Source organism: Rissa tridactyla, chromosome 10 (assembly GCF_028500815.1).
Source record: "Rissa tridactyla isolate bRisTri1 chromosome 10, bRisTri1.patW.cur.20221130, whole genome shotgun sequence".
Lineage (NCBI taxonomy): Eukaryota > Metazoa > Chordata > Aves > Charadriiformes > Laridae > Rissa > Rissa tridactyla.
Window position 1 is genome coordinate 9,368,457 of NC_071475.1, and position 22,872 is coordinate 9,391,328.

Consider the following 22,872-nt stretch of genomic DNA (forward strand, 5'->3'; position numbering starts at 1 on the left):
TCCCCATTGCGTGCTCCCAGGCCCTACGTTGGGGTTCCCCCTCTCGCTGGAGGCTCCTTCCCCTGGACGTCTGTCGACTGAGAGGCAGCATTGACATGCAACACCTGCAGCATAAAAATTATTTGTGAAAGTGAAATTGCACAGGGTGGAAAGCTCAGGGTAAAATTTTGTACTCAGCTTGAGGCTGGAAAATCAGTGTGTTCCCCATTCACTCACCTGATTTCTTCCCTCCCCATTAGCTCTGAGAGGGCCATCAAAGCATCGTAGCTGAATATATTTCCGTATGGAGACGGGAGGAGTGATGTGTTGGCCTTTAAAATGGATACAGTTTATGCATCAGGGAAGAAATTTGGGGGAGAGAGACTGGGCAGTGAAACAGAAAGGTTGTAAGATAAAGATTCAACCCCCCTAAACACACACACCCTCAGAAACACAAGGGAAATCATTTTAACAGCAAGGCCAAGCAAAAAAAAACCAGAATGATGCCAAACCAGATTGCAGTGCAGCATGAGCTGCATCTAGTGGGCAAGGAAAGTAGTGATCTTTGGAGGAGCAGTTCAGCTTGGTAGGAACAGTAATGATCAAGTCCAGGAGTGGAACTAGCACTTCTCTTTGCTGCCCAAGGTTGGACCCAAACTGCAATCATCCTGCCTTAGAAAAAAACAGCATCTCCAACGAAAAAATCCCAAGCCTCAGCATTTCAAACAGCGCTTGTTTGGGAGGTGCCATGGGTCCCCTCCTGACCCAGGTTTGCAGCAGCCCTCATAGCCCATGGGCTACTGCATCCACCTCTTTGGTGACAGTGACAATAAAAAGAGGCAGCTGCTGCCTGCGCCACTTGCCAACAAGATGGCATGGGCAGAGGGTTTGGGGCAGAAGGGGAGCAAATGCAGAGCAGAGCAAGGATGTTGCATCCATAAGCCAAGATGCACAGAAGGCCAACAGCACCAACAAAGGGAGCCTCTGGAGCTTTGTATTCTGCTCAGGGCTATGTAATCCCTTGCTGTACGTTATTAGAATCCTCAGCATTTCCTCCCCTAAATCTTGACAGTATACTGACAACTCAATTTGAAAGCCAAGGTGTTTCCTCGATGCAGGACTTTTTTCTAAATAGGAGGCAGAGTACATCAACCCATGGCACGATTCATTACCCTCAACTCAGAATATACAGCATGTCAGGGATAAAACCGTGAAGTTTTGATTTATTCAGGCTAATCAAGGAGAAAGCTATTAACCGAGGGGCAATGGATTATTAAATAAAGTGACAGAAGAAACATAATGTCAAAATACCTAGTTCTGACTCTTGGAACATATAATTTCTCTTCTTATCTATCCCAAGTCTTTGCTATAAAAGTTAAAGCAATCTCTCCAGCTCGGATACAATTTTAAGCACATTGAAGACATGATCCAGCTCCCATTTAAGCACTTAGAGCATGGCAAAATACTTGAAACTCTGAATAATGTCACTGAAAGGCTTTCTCAGCAGTAGTCAGTAATAGTGAGCTCAAAGATCAAGACCTGGGCACTACCTGCTGCAAAACTTTCAGTAAATTGCCCTTGACTGAGAGCAGGGTTAGTTTGGGGGGCACACACTGGAGGGATGTGCCACAGCATGTTGCCAGAGCGTGAGAGCAATATCCATGGTCATAAGGATTACACTTCTGGCACCTCCATCCAATTAAACTAGTCTATCCACAAGCTGTGCATCATTGTGACGAGAAGGAAGATCAGGGGAGAGGAAACTGAAGAGCAAAAGAGAAATTCACAGCAGCGTTAGAAAGCCATCAAGAACCATCTATATCTCTACAGATCCACTATAACAACTATATCCCTGTTACAGTGCAGTTGGAGCAAATGCAGAAAAATCCCAGTCCATGGACAACTTCTATCCCAATGCCCCATATCAGGGCTAGCTTTAGGGTCACCCTCTCTCCAGGGCCACCTAACACCTTTCACTAGCACCCAGCTTGCTCTCAGCCCTCATAGAAAGGTATCCTCCCTGTGCCACTCCTCCTCCATCCCTGAACTTACTTCCCACTCCGATCCCATCCTGCCCAGCACCACTAAAGCCTCTATGCCTCCTCCCCTAGCACATGCTCAGTTCCTCCCCACCATGATCAAGATAGCACGTGCTGCTACTTGATTTTCCCAGCCTCGTGCGCTCACGGCAGGAACTTTCTGAGCAGAGACACAAGCTGCCTGCCTAAGCCCTGTTATCCAGCAGGGATCCACTTAAAAGAGCCAGAGGACAGGGACTCAAGCAGAGTTCAGTGTCCTGCTATAGCAGTTTTTAGAAACCTGGCATTGGTGCATGGCAGATCCTCTCTCAGTCCTAATTAATATGGCTTGCTATAGCTATTTGTCCAGGGTTTTTTTTTTCCCCCTCCTCTGGTTTTGTGCTTAGCTTACCTGTTTTGCTTTTCCATATCTATTCCTCCTACATGAGGCAGACAGAAAGCAGAGCCAGGGAGCACTCACCACCAAAGGAGTGAATGAGAAGACACAGCCCAGAGATGCACACAGAGGTTCAACCGTAACACCAGCCCTCCAGCTGCAAATTCACAGAAAGGCATTTCTGAATCCCACTCAGCAGCTTAAAGACAATAACTCACAAGTCAATCAACACAGGTGGCTTTTTCTGAGCCACATTTGCAGCATGGTGAGCAGCTGCACATGGAGCAGAAACAGCAACATCACCCTGCCTGCTCTTCCCAGCACCTTGGGTTTATCTGCTCATGCAGCACACGAGCACTGAGGCCAGGGACCCTGGGCTGTCCTGACCCCGGTCCAGGGCTGCCTGCCCTGGCCTTCATCCTCTGGGGTTACCTCAGGCTGAAATAGCTCCTGGGGCTCTGCTAGGGACCGGTGTCTCTGAACTCTCCATACCACCAGTGCCTTTGAGAACTTGCACACCCTATTACAGCTCCTCCTCTCCACTCACCTAACAGCTGGCTAACTGGCCACACATCAAGAGCTCTGCAGACTGCAGTACTCATATTGCCTAGACTAGGCACCAACTTGTAGAGATAGTGTGTGTCAAGGCATCCTACAGGCAGCTCATCTTCATTTAAAGCAATTCAAGTCAGACAACACCCTACAACATTTTTTTAAGTGAGATACATGAGAAATCTGATGACAATGTTAAAAAAACCACCAACAACCAAAAAAAAACCACAAACAAACCCTCCAACCTTACTAGTCTGTCCCTTCATTCTGTTTTCTTATAGGGCTCTCCTCAATTTTCTCTTCCCTTCAGCCTGGATCCTGCTGCTTTTCTACCTCAGCATCCATCCCCCAGTAACCAGCTGGCTCCTGAGCCTCCCCTCCTACCCTACTCCTCTCTCAGAAAGGAGAAAAACACAGCCCTTCCTCTCCAAGTCTCTCCTACCTGCCTTTTTAAGGGATTGTCACTCCCAGACAAGCCATTGATTGACTTTGATTCCTGGATGATTGGGATCAGCTGAGGAAAGGAGGGACCAGTGATCCATCACAGATAAAGCTGAGCCCAGTTACCCAGGGAAGGTTTACTAGCCTGAACTATGGTAGTTTCTGCTTCAGGTTAAAAGCTTTCTGAGTTGGGAAGCTAGTGCTGTAGTGTACTACTTTTGGAGCACAGAAATGGAACAGGCTGGAAATAAGTGAATTTTCACTTTATTTGTGCTCTCCAAGATATAGCAAAGCTCTCTTCGTTGCAGTGATTAGCCTTCAGGATGAAGGAGCTGGGTGCTGCTCTGCTCACAGCATTCATTTTTCTTCTTGCACAGTAAGTTGATCTTAAACCTTTTCTGAGTATTTCTTTAGTTGAAAGGCTGCCTGTGTTTTAATAGGCTGCTAACAACCAGGCCTGCAATTTAAGTTCTGGGTTGTGCTTGGTTGTTGATATAAGAAAACGTGTTTCCCAAATTTTCATAGCTGCCTAAACCCAAAGATGAACACAAGTACCGGTCTGGTACTACTGACTTTGGAGTTATTCTGAAACATGAATGTTGGTCACCCCAGACTTCCTGCAGAGTGTTCAAGGCTCTGAAAAAAACCCTTTACCACATATTTCTATATGCAGGGAAGTAGTTTCCACTTAGTATAGAAAATGCACATTTGACTTCTTTGTTTCACAGAGGAGTCCTGCTGTCACGGGTGGATTAGTGTGCACTCTCTCCCCTTTGCATCAATTTTCTTAAATTTTCAGCCTGAGATCTCCTGTTGGTTTTAAGCTCTGAAGTAATCTCCTGGTATGCCTAACCCGAGCAGCTGTGTGGCTTCTGGGGGCCCTGGGAACTGCTGGAGTGGGGTCTTGTTTGGGGCTGTGTAACAAGGGCACTACTGGGTGGAAGGAAGGGGAGAGAAAGGACAGGAAAAAGTCTGCTAATATCAAACCCAGGCTGGTGGAAATAGTTTGGGAAGGGCCTCTCAGGTTCCTCTGACTCCTGGATATCTGTGGCAACGGAAAATGTTGGTGACAAATCTGTCAAATATGGTTTTCTCTTAAATCAATAAAACTACTTTCTTCTAAAAGGGATTTTTTGGCTGCTGCCATGCAACTAGGATTGAGAAAGAAAAGAGTCATCAGGTTTAGATGTCAACAGTGTCAGTTTAATGTTAGAGGGAAGGACTTGCCTACGTATCAGTCCTGAGCTATTTCTCCCTGTTGTCATGCTTCTGGCCAATCCAGAAGTGAGAGGGGCTATTTCTTCTGCCCCTCTTTGCTTTGAAAAGTCTCTTCAACATTGGCTGATCAGAGAGTTTTGCTTCCTCTCTGACACTGTGGTCTTGGCTGGCAATTGGCTTCCTCAGACCTGTGGTGAGATCTGGAGATCTGCCCCAATTCCTGCCTATATGCCTGTCCAGGGTCCAGCACGGGGAGCAGGCAAAGGCCACAAAGATGGCCAGAGAGCTGGAGCACCTCTCCTATGATGACAGGCTGAGAGAGTTGGGGTTGTTCAGCCTGGAGAAGAGAAGGCACTGCGGAGATCTTATAGTGGCCTTTCAGTACCTAAAGGGGGCTACAGGAGAGATGGGGAGGGACTCTTTATCAGGGAGTGTAGCTATAGGATGAGGGGTAATGGTTTTAAACTGAAGGAAGGTAGATTTACATTAGATATTAGGAAGAAATTTTTCACTATGAGGGTCGTGAGGCACTGGAACAGGTTGCCCAGGGAAGTTAGAGATGCTCCATCCCTGGAGGTGTTCAAGGCCAGGCTGGATGGGGCTTTGAGCAACCTGGTGTAGTGGGAGGTGTCCCTGCCCAGGGCAGGGGGGTTGGAACTACATGATCTTTAAGGTCCCTTCCAACCTAAACCAGTCTGTGATTTCTATTGGCAATGATCTCCATCCTCTCCCTCACTGCAAAGGAGCAGAGGGTCCTGCAATCCAGTGACCTGTCCCTTCACTCTACCCCCTACATCTTCACAGCAAGACCAGTTCAGCTCTCATTGTGGGGTAGCAAAATTTGCTTTGGCCCATATTACTGAGCAGTTTTAATATTCAAATAGTTTTATCAGTCTGAGAAGGATGATTAGGTGTGCTGAGGATTACAGCTCAGATGTCTGAGCTGCACGAGAAATTTAAGCTTTGTTCACAGTCCACTGGAGAGCATATTTTAAAATACGCTGAAAATGAAAGGCAAGTGCTCTAAAAAGGGTTCAAGAGCATTGACACCTTCCGCTGAGGATGTCCAGACCACTTACAACATTGTGAAATTGTGTCAATAATTTGAAGAAATAAGATAGCGTTATGGTTTCAGCATCAAACGCAATGTAATGGCTCTTCTTTGCTGTCAGCAGGTTAAAGGCTTTCTCTGAACTACAGGGTTTTCAGTGGAAGACGTATATCATGAGCCTGGCATGGTGCAGTCTGTCACAGCGCATTCAATATTTGCAATAAAGTAGAGCTGCCTCAATAGTCCCTAATGCAATATTTTTCTAGTTGAAAATGCTGTTACAGCACATTGAGACCGTAAGTGGGGGAATGGGAGAATTTTAAGGCAACTTCTCTTGGAAACGCACAAGAGTTTTCGTAGGTCAAAGGGGAACTTCTCATTGTGTTTCTTTGCTTTGAAATTATTTTGGAAAGTATAATAGAAAGTGAATGGGAATTCAATAAAAGTCAAAAGCTGGAAAAGGCATTTAATTTTTTTAAAGTATTCAGTGTTTCAGTGGCTTCCACTGTGTTTTCCAGTTTCCCCTGCAGAAACCTGGACAGAATAGAGTCCCCTTCTCCTTCAGGCAGCCTTGTAGGGCTTGTTGGATCACTTGATATCTCTTTGGACTTGATTTTGCTGGGTGGACACAGCAGGCAAAGACTGTCGCTTTATTAGTTTAATATTGCTGAAGTCACCTGCTCCTTGCTGAAGCAGCCAGGGCAACTGAGTTGTGGCACGGGGGCTCCAAGAAGGCTTTTAATTTGGGAGACCCTTTTTAGAGGAAAACTCTTCTGGCATCCTGGAGAGGTTCTAAACATGCTCATCACCCCCACACCAGGAAGTGTGAAGTATCTTGAACTGTGGCTGGTCCAGCAGAGTTGTGTCATGATCTTCTCCAAATAGAGCTGAAGATGTTCCCAAGGCAGCAAGAGATGCCCTGTGAAGCCCTGAGATTCCACATTTGATCTGTGCCAGTTCTGTTGAATATCTCAGGTGTGCTAATAAGAGCATTAGCTTTACGTTATCCATTTTAGTGGGCTTTTGGAAGAAAAATACGGAAACCAAACGTATCACTTAGGCTTCCTGTGAGAGCTATTATTAAACCAGCTCAGTGCTTCTTTCCAAGCATAGTTGACTTTTCTATTTCAAGTGGGAAAGTAGGATGGCATTGTGTGGCCTTCAGTCTCTCTCCTATTTGTACATGTCTCAAGAGATGAATTATTTATGATAATGTAATTATAGAAGTGAACAAACCAGTGCATTGTACGGGTATTTTTTTTTCCTCTTAAAGAAGCCGCAGTCTGTCATCAGGACACTAGATGGTAGTCTCACTCCAGAAACATTTCAATGCATGTTTGACATTGCAGTGACAGTAAATCGTGGCTGTTTTAGAGGGGTTTGCTCTTTGCAACACAAGATTTGAGGTGAATCAGTTGTGACATGGAAATGTTATTCAAAGCTGAACTCTTTGCAGTTAGGTTCAGTAGCTGGTAACCAGGTCTCATCTGACTCCAGAAAAGGAGATCTCAAGTCTGATAGTTTTGCAGTTAACCATTACAGATCTACCTGAAAAACAGTAAAATCTCTATTTCTGATGGTGTGAGCACAAATTCTGATCAAAAGTGAAACCCAGTCCCTGGGTATCTCAAAGACTGGAGACAATGAGATGTGAAAAACACGGTAGTCTCTTTTTTTCCCCTCAGTTTGGAGCAGATATACGAGCAAGTGCCACCTAAGACCACGGAAATGTCCTGGCTTGTGGGGCTATTATGTGAAGTTGTCCTATTTCATGTTTGGAATGGACAAACTGTGACCCATGAGGCCATGGTAATTTTATCATATGTGATTATGTTGGTATCTTCTACTTTGCATAAATAATGAAGTACTCAGTGACTTGCATTCTTTTAGGGCTCCAATATGCTTTCAGTTCAAGCCTATTCTTTGAAAAAGGCAGGCTAGAAACTTTAATTTGTATCTTTCACAGCCAAGCCCAACACTCAGTAAGACATTCGCTTTCACCTGTTTCTCTTCCCCTGAAAAGTCAGAATTGTTAAGGCTTATTTTACAGTTACTGCAGGTATATTTATAAAAAATAAAATTCACATACGCCATTAAACTTTCAAGAACAGAAGAATACAGAATTCAATAGCAGCACTGAACCAAAAGAGAATTAGTTGGCTTCGTTCCCCACTGACCAATATCCAGGCTATTTTAGATGTGCTGGATGGGGATGGAGCTTCTTCCAGCTTTCCCTGAATCAAAGAAAGGATTCCCTTTGACACCACTGATGTTAAGGAAGACTCACAGCTGTGTTCCTCCTTGCTTTGTTCAGTTATGTTTCAGTGTGAGATTAATAAAAAATGCATGTGGGATGTGGAAATAACCGGTTTTAATTATTAGATATCATAGATTGACTGAGAAATTAATCCAATTCTCACTCTGCTGAGGGACTGAGAACAGAATGCAAGGAGAAATCAGGCACATGTTACTCTTAACATGACCATTTCGGTTTCAACAAATAGTAAACTAGTATTGATTTCTATACATAAGCCATGAACAAAAAAGAATTACAAAACTTCTCAGCAGCCTGAAAAGCCAATATCGACCAAGCTAGAATGGCATTTAGGAGAGCGATGCTTAGCTGATGAAAATAAATAGCAGTAAAATAGCTTCTCACTTGTAATTTTTATCTAATATTGTATCAGGTCTGTAATCCCTTGCAAGTGTCACCTAATGCATCACTGGTGACTGCAGAAATGTGCAGAATTAATAAAGAAGGTGCCTGGATGTGGAATAGCTACCCACCTCCAATCTTCCTGAAAGATTTCAGTTTGATGTATGATATTCCTCTGATGAAAGTATAAAATCTATTAGTTCACAAAGTGAGTCTTATTCTTGAGTTTCAGCAAAAGAAACCCTTTGCTCGAGGTCCCAGTTTCATATCATCGATTTAGCTTTATCTCAATGTGAGTCTTCAGCTGTGAAACTGTGTGGTCATGCTGTAGCACATCTAATAGGAGGGGTACGGGGTTGCAAACACGTGGATTAGAATCAAATTTGGTTTAATACTTTGCTACCTTTAAATACCTGAAGCAGAGGAAGGAAGTAATGGATAGTAGATAGGTGTGAAGTGGCAGGCTGCACATGAAGGGCACTCTAGCAGGAAGGGGAATAGAGCATGGATATGGGTGACTGGGATGCTGTGAAATAAATGGGCATGTCAAAAAGCTAAAAATACAACAAACCTTCCCCAGAGGAGTGTTGGCTTTGTTCCTCTGGAGATCCCTTCCCCTTGTTGTCCTGCCCCTAGAATGTTACTGTCCCAGCATGAGACAAGTATCAATAGTTATCAAGGAACAGAAGGAAGAAGCCTTTCTTGCTAACAGAGACCAATCACCATTTTTGCATTCAACAGCCTTTCTTGACTATGTTTTGGTTTCTCCTGTGGTTTAGAGCAAGGAAGTTGCGGCGCATGGGTGGGGGAGGCCGGTGGGTGGACATCAGCAGAGCACAGCGTGTGCAATCAGTCCATTCAGACAGACAGCTTTACACTATCATCCTGGTGCCACAAGGAAAGAGTCCATGGAGCAGGTATTAGGTATCCGAATTCATCTACCGAGTGTTGAACACCTCTAATGTTCTGGTTAAAACTGAGGCTCCCGGTCCCTCCTCCCTGCGACAGGTTCCAGGTCTCCCTCACATTCAGCAGAAAGTGAGACCCATCAGGATGTTCCTTGCGTCCCCAGAGAATGCTGGCCTCTTTTTAATGGGAATTTAGACCAACAATCCTTAGTTCCTTCAGTAACCTCCTGAGATGAGAAACCACTACTAGGCAAGTGCCACTGCAATTTTTAGGTTCAACAGGTGTAAAACAGTTTGTTGTACTGATTCTGCAAGGATGTAAGCTCTTGCTAAGTATGGGAGGTTGTTGCTTGCAGTAGGATACTGGTGTTTCAAGTTCAACACATATTTCACCAGCCTGGAGCTCAGATCTTTATCTACCTGTGGCCAACTGCAAGCAAGAGTGGTTCGATCCTTTGGGTTACAAATATTACTGTTTGACTGGTATCACAGTTTGAAAAGAAATTAAACTGCGAAGCAGATGTTGTGTACAGCCAGACAAAGAAAAAGTTCAGGAAGCCTTTCTCTGTGTCTTCAGATCAAGATGAACTTTGATAAACTTTGTTATTAAAAAAACAAGCAACATTTTTCTTCCTCTTCTGACTTGCAAATTAAGCTAAACTTGTATTATCAAATCTGATCGGAATTTATTTTCGGCTGAAGAGTTCACCACAGACTTAAAAGACTAAAGCCAAGATCATAATTGCATATTGTGGACCGGCCCTGCTGCAAAAGTTCTCCTGATTTCAGAGCAAAAATCTACTTAGTGAAAGGGGGTTTTGTACTAAATGAACAGTTAGAAATGCAGAAATTGTTGCTCTCATTCAAATGCAGAAAGGATTTTGATTTGGATCCCTCCTTCCCTCTGAAATGCTATTTACCTACATCAGAGTCTAATAAGGTTAATGGGTTAGATGTTCCCCTAGTGTAAATTGCATCAGAGGGAAGAATACTGCCTGAATAGAGTCCTCCAGCTCTATTCATTTGCTTTCAATGTGTCAAATTAATTTTGCCACATGGGTAATAAAAGCTGTGCTTCTGTGTATTTCTGTAAACATTGTATGATTTAGAAAGTGTTTATGATTTCTTTCAACAATGAAACTTAAACTGTGCACAGTCCAATATCAGCGAGTAATTTCAGAAGTGACTGAGGCATGTAATTGAGTTTGTCAGTGTAATTGTATTTTGGAATAGATAGTGGTATGTTTTTTTTTTAGTCGTTAGCGAGTCTTGTATTTAGTGTGCTGATTAATTCTATTAGAGGAGTTAATTAGACTGAGAAGGTAGGGGTGCGAATGGATACAAATCACTTTAAAGCACTGCATTTAACTCAGAGTTGATTATTCTGTGCACAGAGAAATGCCGCCTCTCCCCGTTTTTGGACTCATGTGTGTGATTAGAGCTCATCAGTGCACCCCACGCCTGCCGACAAGGACAGACGATGAGTATGGATGCAATTCTCTCTCCTTTCAAGTGTGAACTTCCAAATTGAGGCACTGCAGGGTACAGAGCTGACCTGACTTACAAATAATAAGCTTCTGTGCATATTCCGTAATAATAAAAATAATAATTACAATATCTGTATTTCTGGCACAGCCTCCCCATATTGTTTCCTGTAAAGAATAAAAGGCAATAAGGAATAAACAGGCACCACTTAAGGGCACTCTCTGGCTTTGCAGACTTCAGAAGAGCTTGGGCTTGAGACTTAGCATGGGAGATTCAGGTTTTCCCCTGCAAAAATAAGAGACTTGGATGCTGGAGGTCTGGCAGCTGCATTACCTGCCCTGGAGGTGCTTCAGTCGGAGCTGAATGGAGAGCTCTGTTGGCATCTCTAAGCAGGAGCTGGCACATCTTTCCCGCAGGCAGCTGCATGGGCCCTGCCTGCACCAGCAGGGTGGGTGCTCTGCAGAGGAGTTGGCTTGTCTAAAAAAGGGAGCTGAACTTGCAGCTGCATTAAAAAAGATGTGTAGATCTGACCCAGAGGCTGGTGGTAGACATTTTTGGAGAGCATCACTAGCCCTGGATGGGAAAGGGAGGAGGATGGACAGACGTTAACACTCCCTATCTGTTGACTGGGTGCTGTGCACAAAGTACAGCCCTAGGAGTGGCCATGGAGGAGCTGATGTGGCTCTTAGTCTTCTGCATTTGACCTAGCATGGACCAAGCCAGCTCAAAGCGTGGGCAGGCTGAGCTCAAGCCCTTTTACACCTCTCCATCCTCACAGCGTGCCCCAAAGCACTTCTAGGTGAGATGGGGGTGGGGGTGGGGGGGATGGAGAATTGGAAGAGCCTCCAAAATACATGTGAAATAAATATATATAGAATAGATTTTTAAGCAGCAGTGTGTAGTTTTTGAATCACTTGGAACTTTTCCAACTAGACAAACACAAGAGATTGTCAGAAGAGCATTAAAACATGCCTTGAGGCATCATCTGAACTGGACAAAAGTCAAGTCCTTCTAAAAACCAAGCATACATATTGGGAGCTGGTGTAATTTTCTGGAAAAGAGTTTCAGTATGAATAGATGTGAAGGAAGGATACTGTCAAATGAAGCAGTGGTCAGGACTACACAAAACCCAGGTCAACAGCCTGTACATTTTCAAGAAATTGTGATGCCGTGTCAGGGAATTGCTCCCAGGCTGCCTGGTCATTACAGTGCTGTCAGTAAAAATGCCTCTTATCTTCTGACTCCTTCCACATATAGATAAAGCAGCTGTGGTCAGTACAGGGCATATTTTAATAACATTCAGAGTGGTAACATCTGGCAAATTCACATGTCATATGCTTCTCCTTCCCCATATACAAACAGTCTCTGTTCCCATGCTTTTGTGTTTCCCTTAGATAATGGCTTTTCTGCCACAGAATACGGATGATAGGTTATCGGCTGGGAATGGCAATGCGTCTCACAATGGCACAATATGAAGAAACGATCAGAAACCTTCACTGTTGGGAAACTTCACATCAGAAGCCAGCTCCGATAATCCTATTGAGAAGAGCTGTCAAGTCTCTCTCGCTGCAAAACAGAAGGAAAAGGAAGAGGGCACTGGAAAGTCACAGGAGGGTGAACAAGGATTTCTTGTTATCAGCCTCCTTCCGCTGTTCCTGGGAAGGACCTCTCGGCTGCCTCTCACCAAAGACTTGTGCTCCACCATGTCAAAGAAAACACGGAAGATGTCTCGCAGCCAGGACTGAGATGAGACTGAGGTACGTGGAGGGAGAAGTCAGTGGGAGCCTCATGCAGAAGAGCAGCAGCGTGGCTGTCCAGGGGCGTCATGTGCTATTGGGATAAAAGGACACCTTTTTGCGATGGCAAATCGCATCCTGACTGTTGGACTTGGACTTGGTTGCTGGATTCAGTGGCTGTTACAGCAACAGTCCAGGGCTCTGGGTGCACAGAGATGCACATAGATGCCTCTAGGAATAGTCTAAAATGCCCAAGAAGGTTAAGTCTCTGCAGTCAACAGGATTCATGAAAGTGAAAACTTTTAGGGACTACTGAGATTCCCAAGATCCCGTTTTATTGCACTTTTGTATCACTGTAATCCCAGCCTTGTTTGACTATTAATGCCTTAGGCCAATGTTTAGGCCCACAAATCATAGAATCATTTAGGTTGGAAAAGACCCTTGGGATCATCGAGTCCAACCATCATCTCCACTCTACAAAGTTCTCCCTTACACTGTATCCCTTAACACCACATCTAAATGAGTCTTAAACACATCCAGGGATGGTGACTCCACCACCTCCCTGGGCAGCCTATTCCAGTGTCTGACCACTCTTTCTGTGAAGAATTTTTTCCTAATGTCCAGCCTAAACCTACCCTGTTGCAGCTGGAACCCATTCCCTCTTGTTCTATCAACATGCATCAGGTGTGTTGTATTAAAATGCCAGAAAGAAAATCAAACCTTTAGAACAGCAGAGTGACACATACTGCAGCTAACCACAGCCTCACTGCAGTACTGCATCTTGACGATTCACAGCTGAATTCACTTGAATCATCAGATGAACAGCTTTTCATCTGGTTTGCTGTGTCTCCAGGGCCCACTGGGAAGACAGACTGTAGCAATATACATGTGCCAGCCAGGTACCCCCTTGTATTCATACAAATGTTTTAGCCACCTCTTGTGCTTGATCATAATCCAAAAATCAAGCGTTGCACACAGATGGGGTTTGAACTTGTCCAAGTTAAGGTATAATCTGTGCTGGACTAGGACTTCAGGTGAGCATCCAACAGCAGTACAAGGGCACCAAGTCCCTCAACACGTTTATGTGGAGCTTTCCAACCCCTTTCAGTGCAGTTTTTACAGCTTTTGTGTTTTTAAACCGGCTATCCACAACCCTGTTTGTCTTCTGACAGACCACTCTGCTGGTGCTGCTGGCTGAAAACCTCAAGCAACCACAGCCCTGTGAAATACCCAGTCCCTGAGTAACCCAGCTACTTTTGTCTCTTTGTCAGCAACAGCAGCATGTTGACAGCTAAGGTGACAAGCCGCAGCACAGCAGCCAGAAGGAGAGCTGAGTCTGCAGGGCACTGACAGTTCAGCTGGGCAATGCTGGCTGATGGATCCTCAGCTGGTGGAAGAGCTACATGTGTCCCCTCAGAGACCTTGGCTTGCTGGAGACATGGTGAGTCTTCTAGAAAGAGGTAGTGGAGCTACCAAGCTGTCAAAGCCACTCACCCATAGAAGTGAGCAGACCTCTGCGGTGTATGGACAACCTGCTGAATGCAGCTGGGTGTGGACAAAACCCCATTCCCTGCTCTTCTGGAGCTGCTGTTTCACTTACCTCCAGGGACATTGCTGGGGGTTTGATTTGCAATTGGTGACTCAGTTACTAGAAAATGGAAAAGGAAGACTGAGGTTAGGCAGCCTTCCTCCCTCACTGCTGACCTCCTCCTTAGGGACAGGGCAGCGCACACACCCTGTATGTTTTGGATTTAGGGATGGCACTCTCCATGGAGCAGTCACCTCCATCCACTCCACTGCTGGCCCTGGCCTTCAGAAGGGGAAAATGAAGCAGGACTTCATGTGGTCTTACAAGGCGTAGGCAGCAGTGAGGAGTGGTGGCAAAAAGGGATGCGCAGGCATTTTGGGGCAAGTAACATGTGCCCCAGACAGTTGGTCCTTATGAGAGTCTGTACTCCCTTCAGCCCTCTCCTCCCCATCAAGTGGCACTGTCATCCATGTACTTTTGTTTCTTTGTCCTCCTCTGAGTAGCCAAAACAGATTGAGAAAGACTTTTCCCTGAATTAAATGATACTAAAAATGACTTGTTTCAAGTTCACAGCACCAAGCACACAGCACATTTTTTTAAGTCAAGCTTTTACAGTTTATGTTTAAAAAATAGCTGTAGTTTACATTCCAAAGTTTAGCTGTTCAAATAAACCCTTAAGCTCCTTTCTTCAGCAGCATCTCCCAATAGGTGGGTCATTTCAGCCGTGGTGGCTGCTCTATATGTCATTGCAAGCACTTCCCATCAGCCATGCTCCCTGCAAGCTAGTAAAGGAATTTAGCTGATAAAAACTCGGAGCCGAGCAAACAGCTGGCAATGAACTGATTTTCTAAAATATTTCTCCTTGTCTGTACAGGAACAATTGCATTTTATTTCTGCCAGGAGGCTGAGTAGTGGAGGTGAGGGTCATCCTTGAGCCAGAGCCACACACCTCTCCCAGGAGCCAGGGTATGAGCCACAGCATAGGGATGGAGGATCTATCCACCCCCATAGAACAGGGAGTGGTCAATGTCCAGCTCTCCAAAACCATGAAATTCAAGGAAATCCAATTTGAATTGAGTCTTTCCTAACAAACGTGTAGCAAAATAGCCTGAGGGGTCATGCTGGGCCTCCACCAGGATGGCCTTGGTCTCCTGCTGGTCCATACTGTTTGGAAGGGGAGGGACAGTGGGTCCAGGACTAATGTTGCGCCCACTCCTTCTCCTAGGATGGGACAACCCACCCCGTGTTTCATTAACATTGGCTGCAGCCTTTGGAAGAGACCAAGGTCTATTAATCCTCTCTTTTTTAAACAGAGGAAGGCACTACATCACCAGGAGAATGACTGAAGCAATTTGGTGGCCAAAGGAACCCCGGTGTCCCAGTTCCAGCTGCTCTGTGGGAATGTTAGGGATGCTCCTCTGGGACCATTTGGTAACACACAACTGTCTGGGCAGCTTAGGGCCATCCTGTTGCAAACTTTTTCTTGACTCTGCTTCCTGAGTCAACTAAGTCATTGCATCAGCCTGCAAAATGAGCTGAGAACAGATGTGAGTGATTCCAGTGTCAGGGGTTTGGACTGTAACCACAAATGCAGGCATAATTAAGATTTTCCTCCATTTCTCGTATGTGCTAAATGGAAATATTGGATTAACTCAGCTGTGCTGTAAGACTAACTGCAGAGAGTCTCTGGAAGACGTGTTCGTATGGAAAAGGTCATTACATTGCCACTGGATCGTTATTTCATTTATTTTACCCAGTAGTTAAAATGCATGTTTTCTGTCTTTCCCAGACCATTCATCTTCAATTGTCCAGGCAGCCAATAAGGCTGAATAAATGAGGATCATCAGAAAGTTGTACAGTTTAAGGCTTTCTATCATTATGCAAAATCTACATCTTCATTAATCATTTTTTTTTTTTCTTAATGAATTTGAGGACTAGTGTTTCTGTTGCTAAGTATTCAAAGGAGTTATTAAATCTCTGGCTGTCTGGTTCCCCCATCTGTTTCCATAAAAATTTACTGCAATTAGTATTTCAGCAAAATTTCTAAAACCTGCCAGATTTCTTAAGAACAGGGACTGCTACTGTAAGCATGAGGGGGAGCTTATGGTGTCTGAGTGGCAAAAAATGATCTAAAATACACATTAAACCAGCCTTCCCTGTAGTTTGCAGGAATATTAAGGCAGCAAAAGTGAGACTGACAAAATGAGGAGAGGCTGGAAAAACTGCTGCCCATCCAGGTCCAGCTGTCCACTGCTGGCTAGGTGTTTGGATAATATTAAATTCATTTTCATTTTTCTGAAGGATGCAGCTCCAGAAGCACACAGGCAACAGCCAGGGAAGTGGGCAGAGGTCTGCAGCACGGGTACTGGGCATGCAGAGGGGCTATGGGGCAACAGGCAATGGGGTAGCTGCTGGGGGTAAGTACCAATTCTTGGGGTAAGTACTGGGCATGTGACTCTGCTTTCTTGTGCAAGAGCCTCTGGCCACTTGGTGTCAGGCAGCCTCTTGGATTTTACTGCGCTGAAGCTGTGGATAAGAGCACTGCTGCCCTACCCCTGGCAGAAATAAACTGCACAATAAAAACCTGTGCTTCTGCAAGAGTACGGCAGGAGCCCTCACCTTAGTGTGCGCACATCAGGTGTTTAAGGAGGCTGGTGACAACACCGTTTCCTGGAGAAGGACCAGTGTCATACCTTTCCAGTGTGTGGAGGCGCACCACTCTCCTATGCACTGACATGGTCTCAGGAAAGGCCCTTTGCTCGTCCATTAATTTCACAGTTCTGCAGCCAATTGTAATAAAATGGGGCAAACAAGTTTTTGATGGCCAAAAGGTTATGTTGTCCTCCTAATCTCTGAATTAACAGGCCTCCTCCACCACACTGTGCTCCTGTGGTGCATCACAGCCTCTGGGGTGTTGTATGGGGCCATATCATTGAAATTCCCCCTCCAGATGGCCTCCCTGGCCCCATTATGTACCTGCTTAGTATCAAATTAAAGGGATCCCCGAGTCTGTATTTTCACTATATTTATGCCAGGATAAATTTTTGCAGCTGATAAATTTCCATCTGCTTTTAAGAACAGTGGGACGGGCCCGGTTTCTCAGGAAGGAAGAGTTGCAGGGTGTTGTCCGAGCTGAAGCTCAACCGATGATCCAAGAAGGGCTGACTGACTGGAAGGGGTTGGCTCTGACGTGCCTGAATTACCCAGGAGAAAGATAATAAACAGAATGAGGAGAGCAATTGCTTTAATAAATAAACTAGAACATGTGTGCGACTGATACCGCCAGGGGCTGATATATGCCAAGAAGTCTGTTTTTAACATCTGCTCTTGAGCAGCCTTAATATGTTATGACCAGATCAATATATCTTCTGCTGCTGGTGTCAGACGTCCTATAGGAGCTAGAGACTGTGGAGGAAAATACATGCGAACAAGCATATAGACATGCATACGTATACGCATACAGGCATTTTTGTACAAGTGGAGTGATTAATAATGTGAAATCTATTCAAAATAGTGCTTAAGTAGTCCTGGAATACTGTGTTCAGTTTTGATCCCCGCTATACAAAAAAAAGCTGTGGACAAGCTGGAGAGGGTCCAGAGAAGGGCCACTAAGATGACCAAAGGACTGGGAAGCCTGACGTATGAGGAAAGGCTGAGAGAATGGGGTTTGTCCAGCCTTGAGAAAAGAGGCTTAGGGGAGACCTTATCACCATGTTCCAGTATTTAAAGGGTGGCTACAAAAAAGATGGAGAATCCCTTTTTACAGGGAGTCACATGGAAAAGACGAGGGGTAATGGGTACAAGTTACTCCTGGGGAGATTCCGATGGGACACAAGAGGAAAATTTTCCACAATGAGAACAATCAGCATTGGAATAATCTCCCCAGGGAAGTGGTGGATTCCCCATTATTCATGCTTTTAAGATTCAGCTGGACAGGGTGCTGGGCCATCTTGTCTAGACTGTGCTTTGTCAGGAGAGGTTGAGCCAGATGATCCTTGAGGTCCCTTCCAACCTGGTATTCTATGATTCTATGACAAAGGTGATGTGGCCGATATTTGTTCCCTATGATCTCTCTTTTTTGCGGAGTATAAGCTAGAGGATTACTATGTTGTTAGCAGCTCATATCCCAATCAGTGCATCCATAGATGCAATGTGTTCTTTACACTGTAATTAAAATGCTTTTTATCTCTTGCCAAGGCTTTTATGTGTTGCAAAGGCTGAGGGAAGCAGGTGAGGTGCTGTAGGCATAATGGTCATTTTTAAAAGCAGTCTTACCAGCCTGTGGCCATGGGCAGAGAAGGGCAGAAAAAGCAAGGAGCAGGGAACAAAAAAGGAGATGAAAGGAGGGGTCGAGTGAAAACCCAGTGGCCACAAAGCCGCTCCGATGCCGGCAGAGTTAGTACTAGCAGCAGCACAGACACAACTGTCTATTCTCTCCTCTGCTACAGGGTATTGCACCTGCAATGCCTGGAAAAAGCACCATGTGGCTGCTCCTCAGTCTCCCCAGCTCACCCTCCAGCCCCTGAGCTTCAGCCACAGCTGGAAGCAGGCTTGGGAGAACATACAGGATCATGAATAAGCTGAAACCAGGGTTAAGCAAAGGTATGGGACCACAAACATCCATCGTTCAGCTGCAGTCAGATGCTTCCTTTGCCTGTGCAGGGTTTTTCTGCTCAGCCCATATTCTTCCCTTGCAGTGGAGATGCTGGGAAGCACCCATGGCGTTTCCTCCCAAGGAAGAAAAGACACGAGAAAATGGATCTCTCTCTTCACTCAACTTACTCTGCAAGCTCAGGGGGAGTCCATTGAAGGACTTAGCACAAAGATTAATGTTTGGCCTGTGGCACTAAGCAGAACTTGTTCATTTAAGACAGGACAGTGGCTTGAAAGAATAGGAGGTTATGACCTCTCTAATGCAGCAGCAGTTCTTCTGACAGAAGGTGATAAATAAAAGAGTCACTGCCACAGAGTGTATCTGAAAGCTTTGCGCTGAACAATGTGAAAAATGCTTGCTATGATCCCAAGAACGTTTACATGAAGAGACCTCCTGGGCACGTGTGGGGAATAAGGTCTCATTTTAAGTGCTGCCATCAGTGGGTTGTATGGGGATAGTAGTAACTCTAAAAGCATGCTTCATTTACTGCAGATGTCTGATTTTTCCCTCAATATTGCTCCAAAGTACCTAATTTGATGACAGATGTGGACTTGGAAACTGAGGAACTTTCAGCTTTTGTGTTTATTTAGCCACTTACCAAAACACTAGCTGGAAATGGTAGATTTCAGGTCATTTTTATTTCTGTCTAAATAGCGTGGTTCTTTCAGAAAGCCAGGTACTCTGCTGGGTGTTACTATAATAACTGCTCACAGTTCAGTCTTCACTATAGTACTGCTGAAATATGTAACTGTGGCTCCTGCTTCTTCCAGGAATCAGAACCAAAGTTTTCAGGAATTAATTCCTAGGACAGCAAACTGGCCTGCCTCAGGCTTCACACACATTGTGGGCTGTGGAGGTAAGGTGGTCAGACAGCCATACTGGGGACAGGTGTGCAAGTAATGTCAAAGAAGTCCACTTGTTTGATCATGTCCTGATATGAAACTAAGAAGTGGTCCTTGATAAACACAACAAAGCCTAAATTAAAATAAAGTACTGATAACCCACCAGATTATCATAAAAGTAAGTTAGGACTAGAAAACCAAGGAGCTGCCTTAAAAATCAAAGGAGGTTGAGAAATATAATACATTCAGTTTCTTTCTATTTTTGCCTGCAGAGCTTTGAGCTTTTCACTCAAATGAAAATGAAGACTAAATTAAATGAAGACTGCTTTAACACCACCTGTGTCTGGGGACTGAGGCAGTTCAGAAAAAAATCACAGCGTTGCAGGAGAGCTGTAATAAATTTTCTGGAGTTGGCAACTCCACGTTGATGTCAATCACTGCGCTGCTGAGGGCAGACATTACTGGACAGGACAGCCTGATGCTTCCCACCCGCTAACACCCTTAGCAGTTTGATGAAGAGCTGAGCTGCCAGAAGGCAGTTAGTGATGCTAAGAGTGTGAGGCACCGTCACATCCTCTGCTGCTATATCCAAAGTCTTCCCAAGTGATGCATTTGCAGCCAAGGAAATGTTGAATCGAAGCCTGCCAATTTTCCGGCTCTGCTTGCACTAGAGTGCTCTCCAACATTTGCCCCTTCTCCCTCCCTTAGAATCGTATTTCCTGTAATTTCAAGTGTGGTTTCCAGCTGGGTAAGGATTATGTGAGGACTCTGTGCCAAAATCCTCTTTGCAACTTTTGAAACCACTGTGGATTTGAATGTCCTTTGTGGAGAGCGGTAGAAGCCTCAGGGACACAAACACAAAGCCTGGAGAAGGCTCCGGGGAGGCCTCGTAGCACCTTCAGGTACTTAAAGGGGCCTACAGGAAAGAGGGGGAGAAACTCTTTATCAGAGACTGAAAGAGGGTAGATTTAGATTAGCCATTAGGAAGAAATTATTATTTCCTGTGAGGGCGGTGAGCCCCTGGCCCAGGTTGCCCAGAGAAGCTGTGGCTGCCCCATCCCCGGAGGTGTTCAAGGCCAGGCTGGATGGGGGTTTGACCAACCTGATCTAGTGGGAGGCTCATGAGATAGGAATGAAAAATGACATTTTCCCTTACAGGGAGAGTGAACACGCTTCCCGGAAACTGGCAGGAGAGAGGACCCTGGCCAGGAGGATTCATTGGTTCCCCTGCACATTGCTCTGATCAGCTATTTGCAGGGATGGCCCATGGAGTCTGTGCAGGCCGGCGTCAGCAGCACCATCCATCAGGTGTCTCTGCTGCAGTCATGAACTGAGGAAAAAGCCCCAGGTGACCTCAGAAACGTTTCCCCCTCAAAATGCCTTTTTTTTTTCCAGAGGGCTTAGGTTTTTCTTTCTGACTGGATGGTAGCCACAGCTGGAAGGAACCACAGCAGCCACCAGCACCTTGGGGGCACCTGAGCCCTGCCACAGCTGGGAGCAACGGGAAGTGCCTCTTCCACCCTTTTCTGGAGCGGCACGGCTGCCAGCGTACCACAAATCACTATTAAGTAAGAACTAATTAATATTTAGTGGTAATGTGAGGTGCTAACACCCTAGTGCGGGGCTGAGGGCCCTCTGCGGGCAGCGGGGCTCGGGGCAGCGGCGCCGCCGCCGGCCGTGCGCATGCGCAGCAGCCTTGCACAGGCGCAGTGGCGGCGCGCTCCCGCCTGACCGCGGGTCAGGGGCAGCAACATGGCTGCGCCCATGTGCACGCCGGGGGCACGGCTAGAGCGGGGGGTCTAGTCCCGTCCGGTGGTGGGGGGAACCCGGGCTGCGCCGTGTCCTGTAGCCACCCCGTATCGCCACCCCTGCATGGAGGCGCGGGAGTCCTGGGCGGCCTTGGCGGTGAGTGAGCGGGCCCGGGCCTGCCCGTTGCCAAGGCGACGAGGCGGCCTCGGCTACCGGCCCCGCAGGCCCGAGGCCGGTGCCGCGCTGAGGGGTGGCGGAGTGCGTCTCGGTTCCTCTCCCCCTGGCTTCCACAGCCGCTCATGAGGGGCTGTCGGGGCCGTGAGCCTGGCGGCAGCCCGGCAGCGCTGCGGGTCTCCCCGGGCCCGGCCCTTGCTGCTGGGTGTGCGCACTGCGAAACCTGTACTTTGCACAGCGTTTCTCGCCCTATAAGTTACTTTTTAACGTGCACTCCCACGGTGGGTAAAGCCCCCAGTCTCCATAGCTAGCGACCATCTTGGAAATACCTAGCACTCGCTCTCAGTTCCATGTGGAAAATCATGGACTCGCTGGCCAGGGGTAGGGTGAGGAGAGCTGCGGGCCTGCGCCTGCTGGAGAGTTCAGCTCCCTGCCCAAATACTCCAAGGGCACTCAGCTGCCAGCCGCAAGGTCATGGTTCAATGCGTTTGAATTAAGTCCTGGTTTGGTTTAGCGTTTTGATGGAGTTAAGTTTAACGGGCATGTCCAACTCCTGGTAAAGGTTTTTCAGCTCTTCGACTTAAAATAATGCTACTATCACCAAAAGGTGGGGGGAAAGGTGCATTTTAGTTGTCTTATTATCAAAAAGTCATTACTGTTTTCTGCAGATGGCATAAGCGCTCAGGTATTGTCACCCTCTGGCAGGTGCTCTATTAGCTGCTTCATGAATTTAAAAGACATTTAAGATACAGAACTTTGAAAACTAAAGAAGCAATTAGTAACTTTTGATTCATGTTTTAACAGATGGATAGATTAAATCTGATCAATGTTATTTTCAGTAGATAAGAATTTTGATGAAAAAGAGTGACGAAAAATCAATACATGCAAAATAGCCAAATAGATTAAAAGAGTAATTAACTTATTGATTAAAACTTTAGTAGTAGATAGTGAACACCTCTCTGAATCCTCTCTTGGCCCTGAAAAAAAAAAGAGTAACACATGTGACTTGTTTTCAAGCGGAGTTAAAAATCTGTTCAGCTGTTTCTTGTGTGGTGCTCTATATGAGATAGACTTCAAATTGTTTTCTGTTCTGAACAGCAGTGCATCTAAATCATGTTTCATAATGGATTAATGCTAACTATTGATATTTTTTCTTTTTCTTTTGTTTTGAAATGAAATGTTCTATTTATTTCATTCTCTTCCTCCCTGTTTTTGACAAGTAATTAATTTCTACAGATCTGCCATGTCCTGTGGAAACTTTTTTTAAAAAATGAGGTAATCTGGAAACATAGACACTGGAAAAAGATTGCGCTTTAGTTGAAATGGCTTTCAACTAAACCTTCCCCTTTTCCTTATGACTTTGAAAACATCTTTATTTAATATGATTTTTTTTTCCTATAGGATATTCTCAGCAAAAGAAAATAAAGCAGTTTTATTTTAGACTTTGTTCAACAAAGGAAATAGGGGGGTAACACTTTAAATGA

At 45.4% G+C, this 22,872-nt stretch overlaps 1 protein-coding gene across 8 annotated transcripts in view; it reads left to right on the top strand.

Moving 5' to 3' along the window:
- The first annotated feature begins 21,167 nt into the window (after nucleotides 1-21,167).
- Nucleotides 21,168-22,872, top strand: part of SLC25A26 (solute carrier family 25 member 26) — a 90,772-nt gene continuing 89,067 nt past the window's right edge. For 7 of the 8 annotated variants that reach the window (XM_054216498.1, XM_054216499.1, XM_054216500.1 and 4 more), the window contains exon 1: nucleotides 21,168-21,370. In XM_054216498.1, the coding sequence (XP_054072473.1) occupies nucleotides 21,338-21,370 (33 nt within the window). In that variant the 5' untranslated portion in view covers nucleotides 21,168-21,337. The remainder of the gene's footprint in view (nucleotides 21,371-22,872) is intronic. The other variant, XM_054216501.1, reaches the window with a different exon arrangement.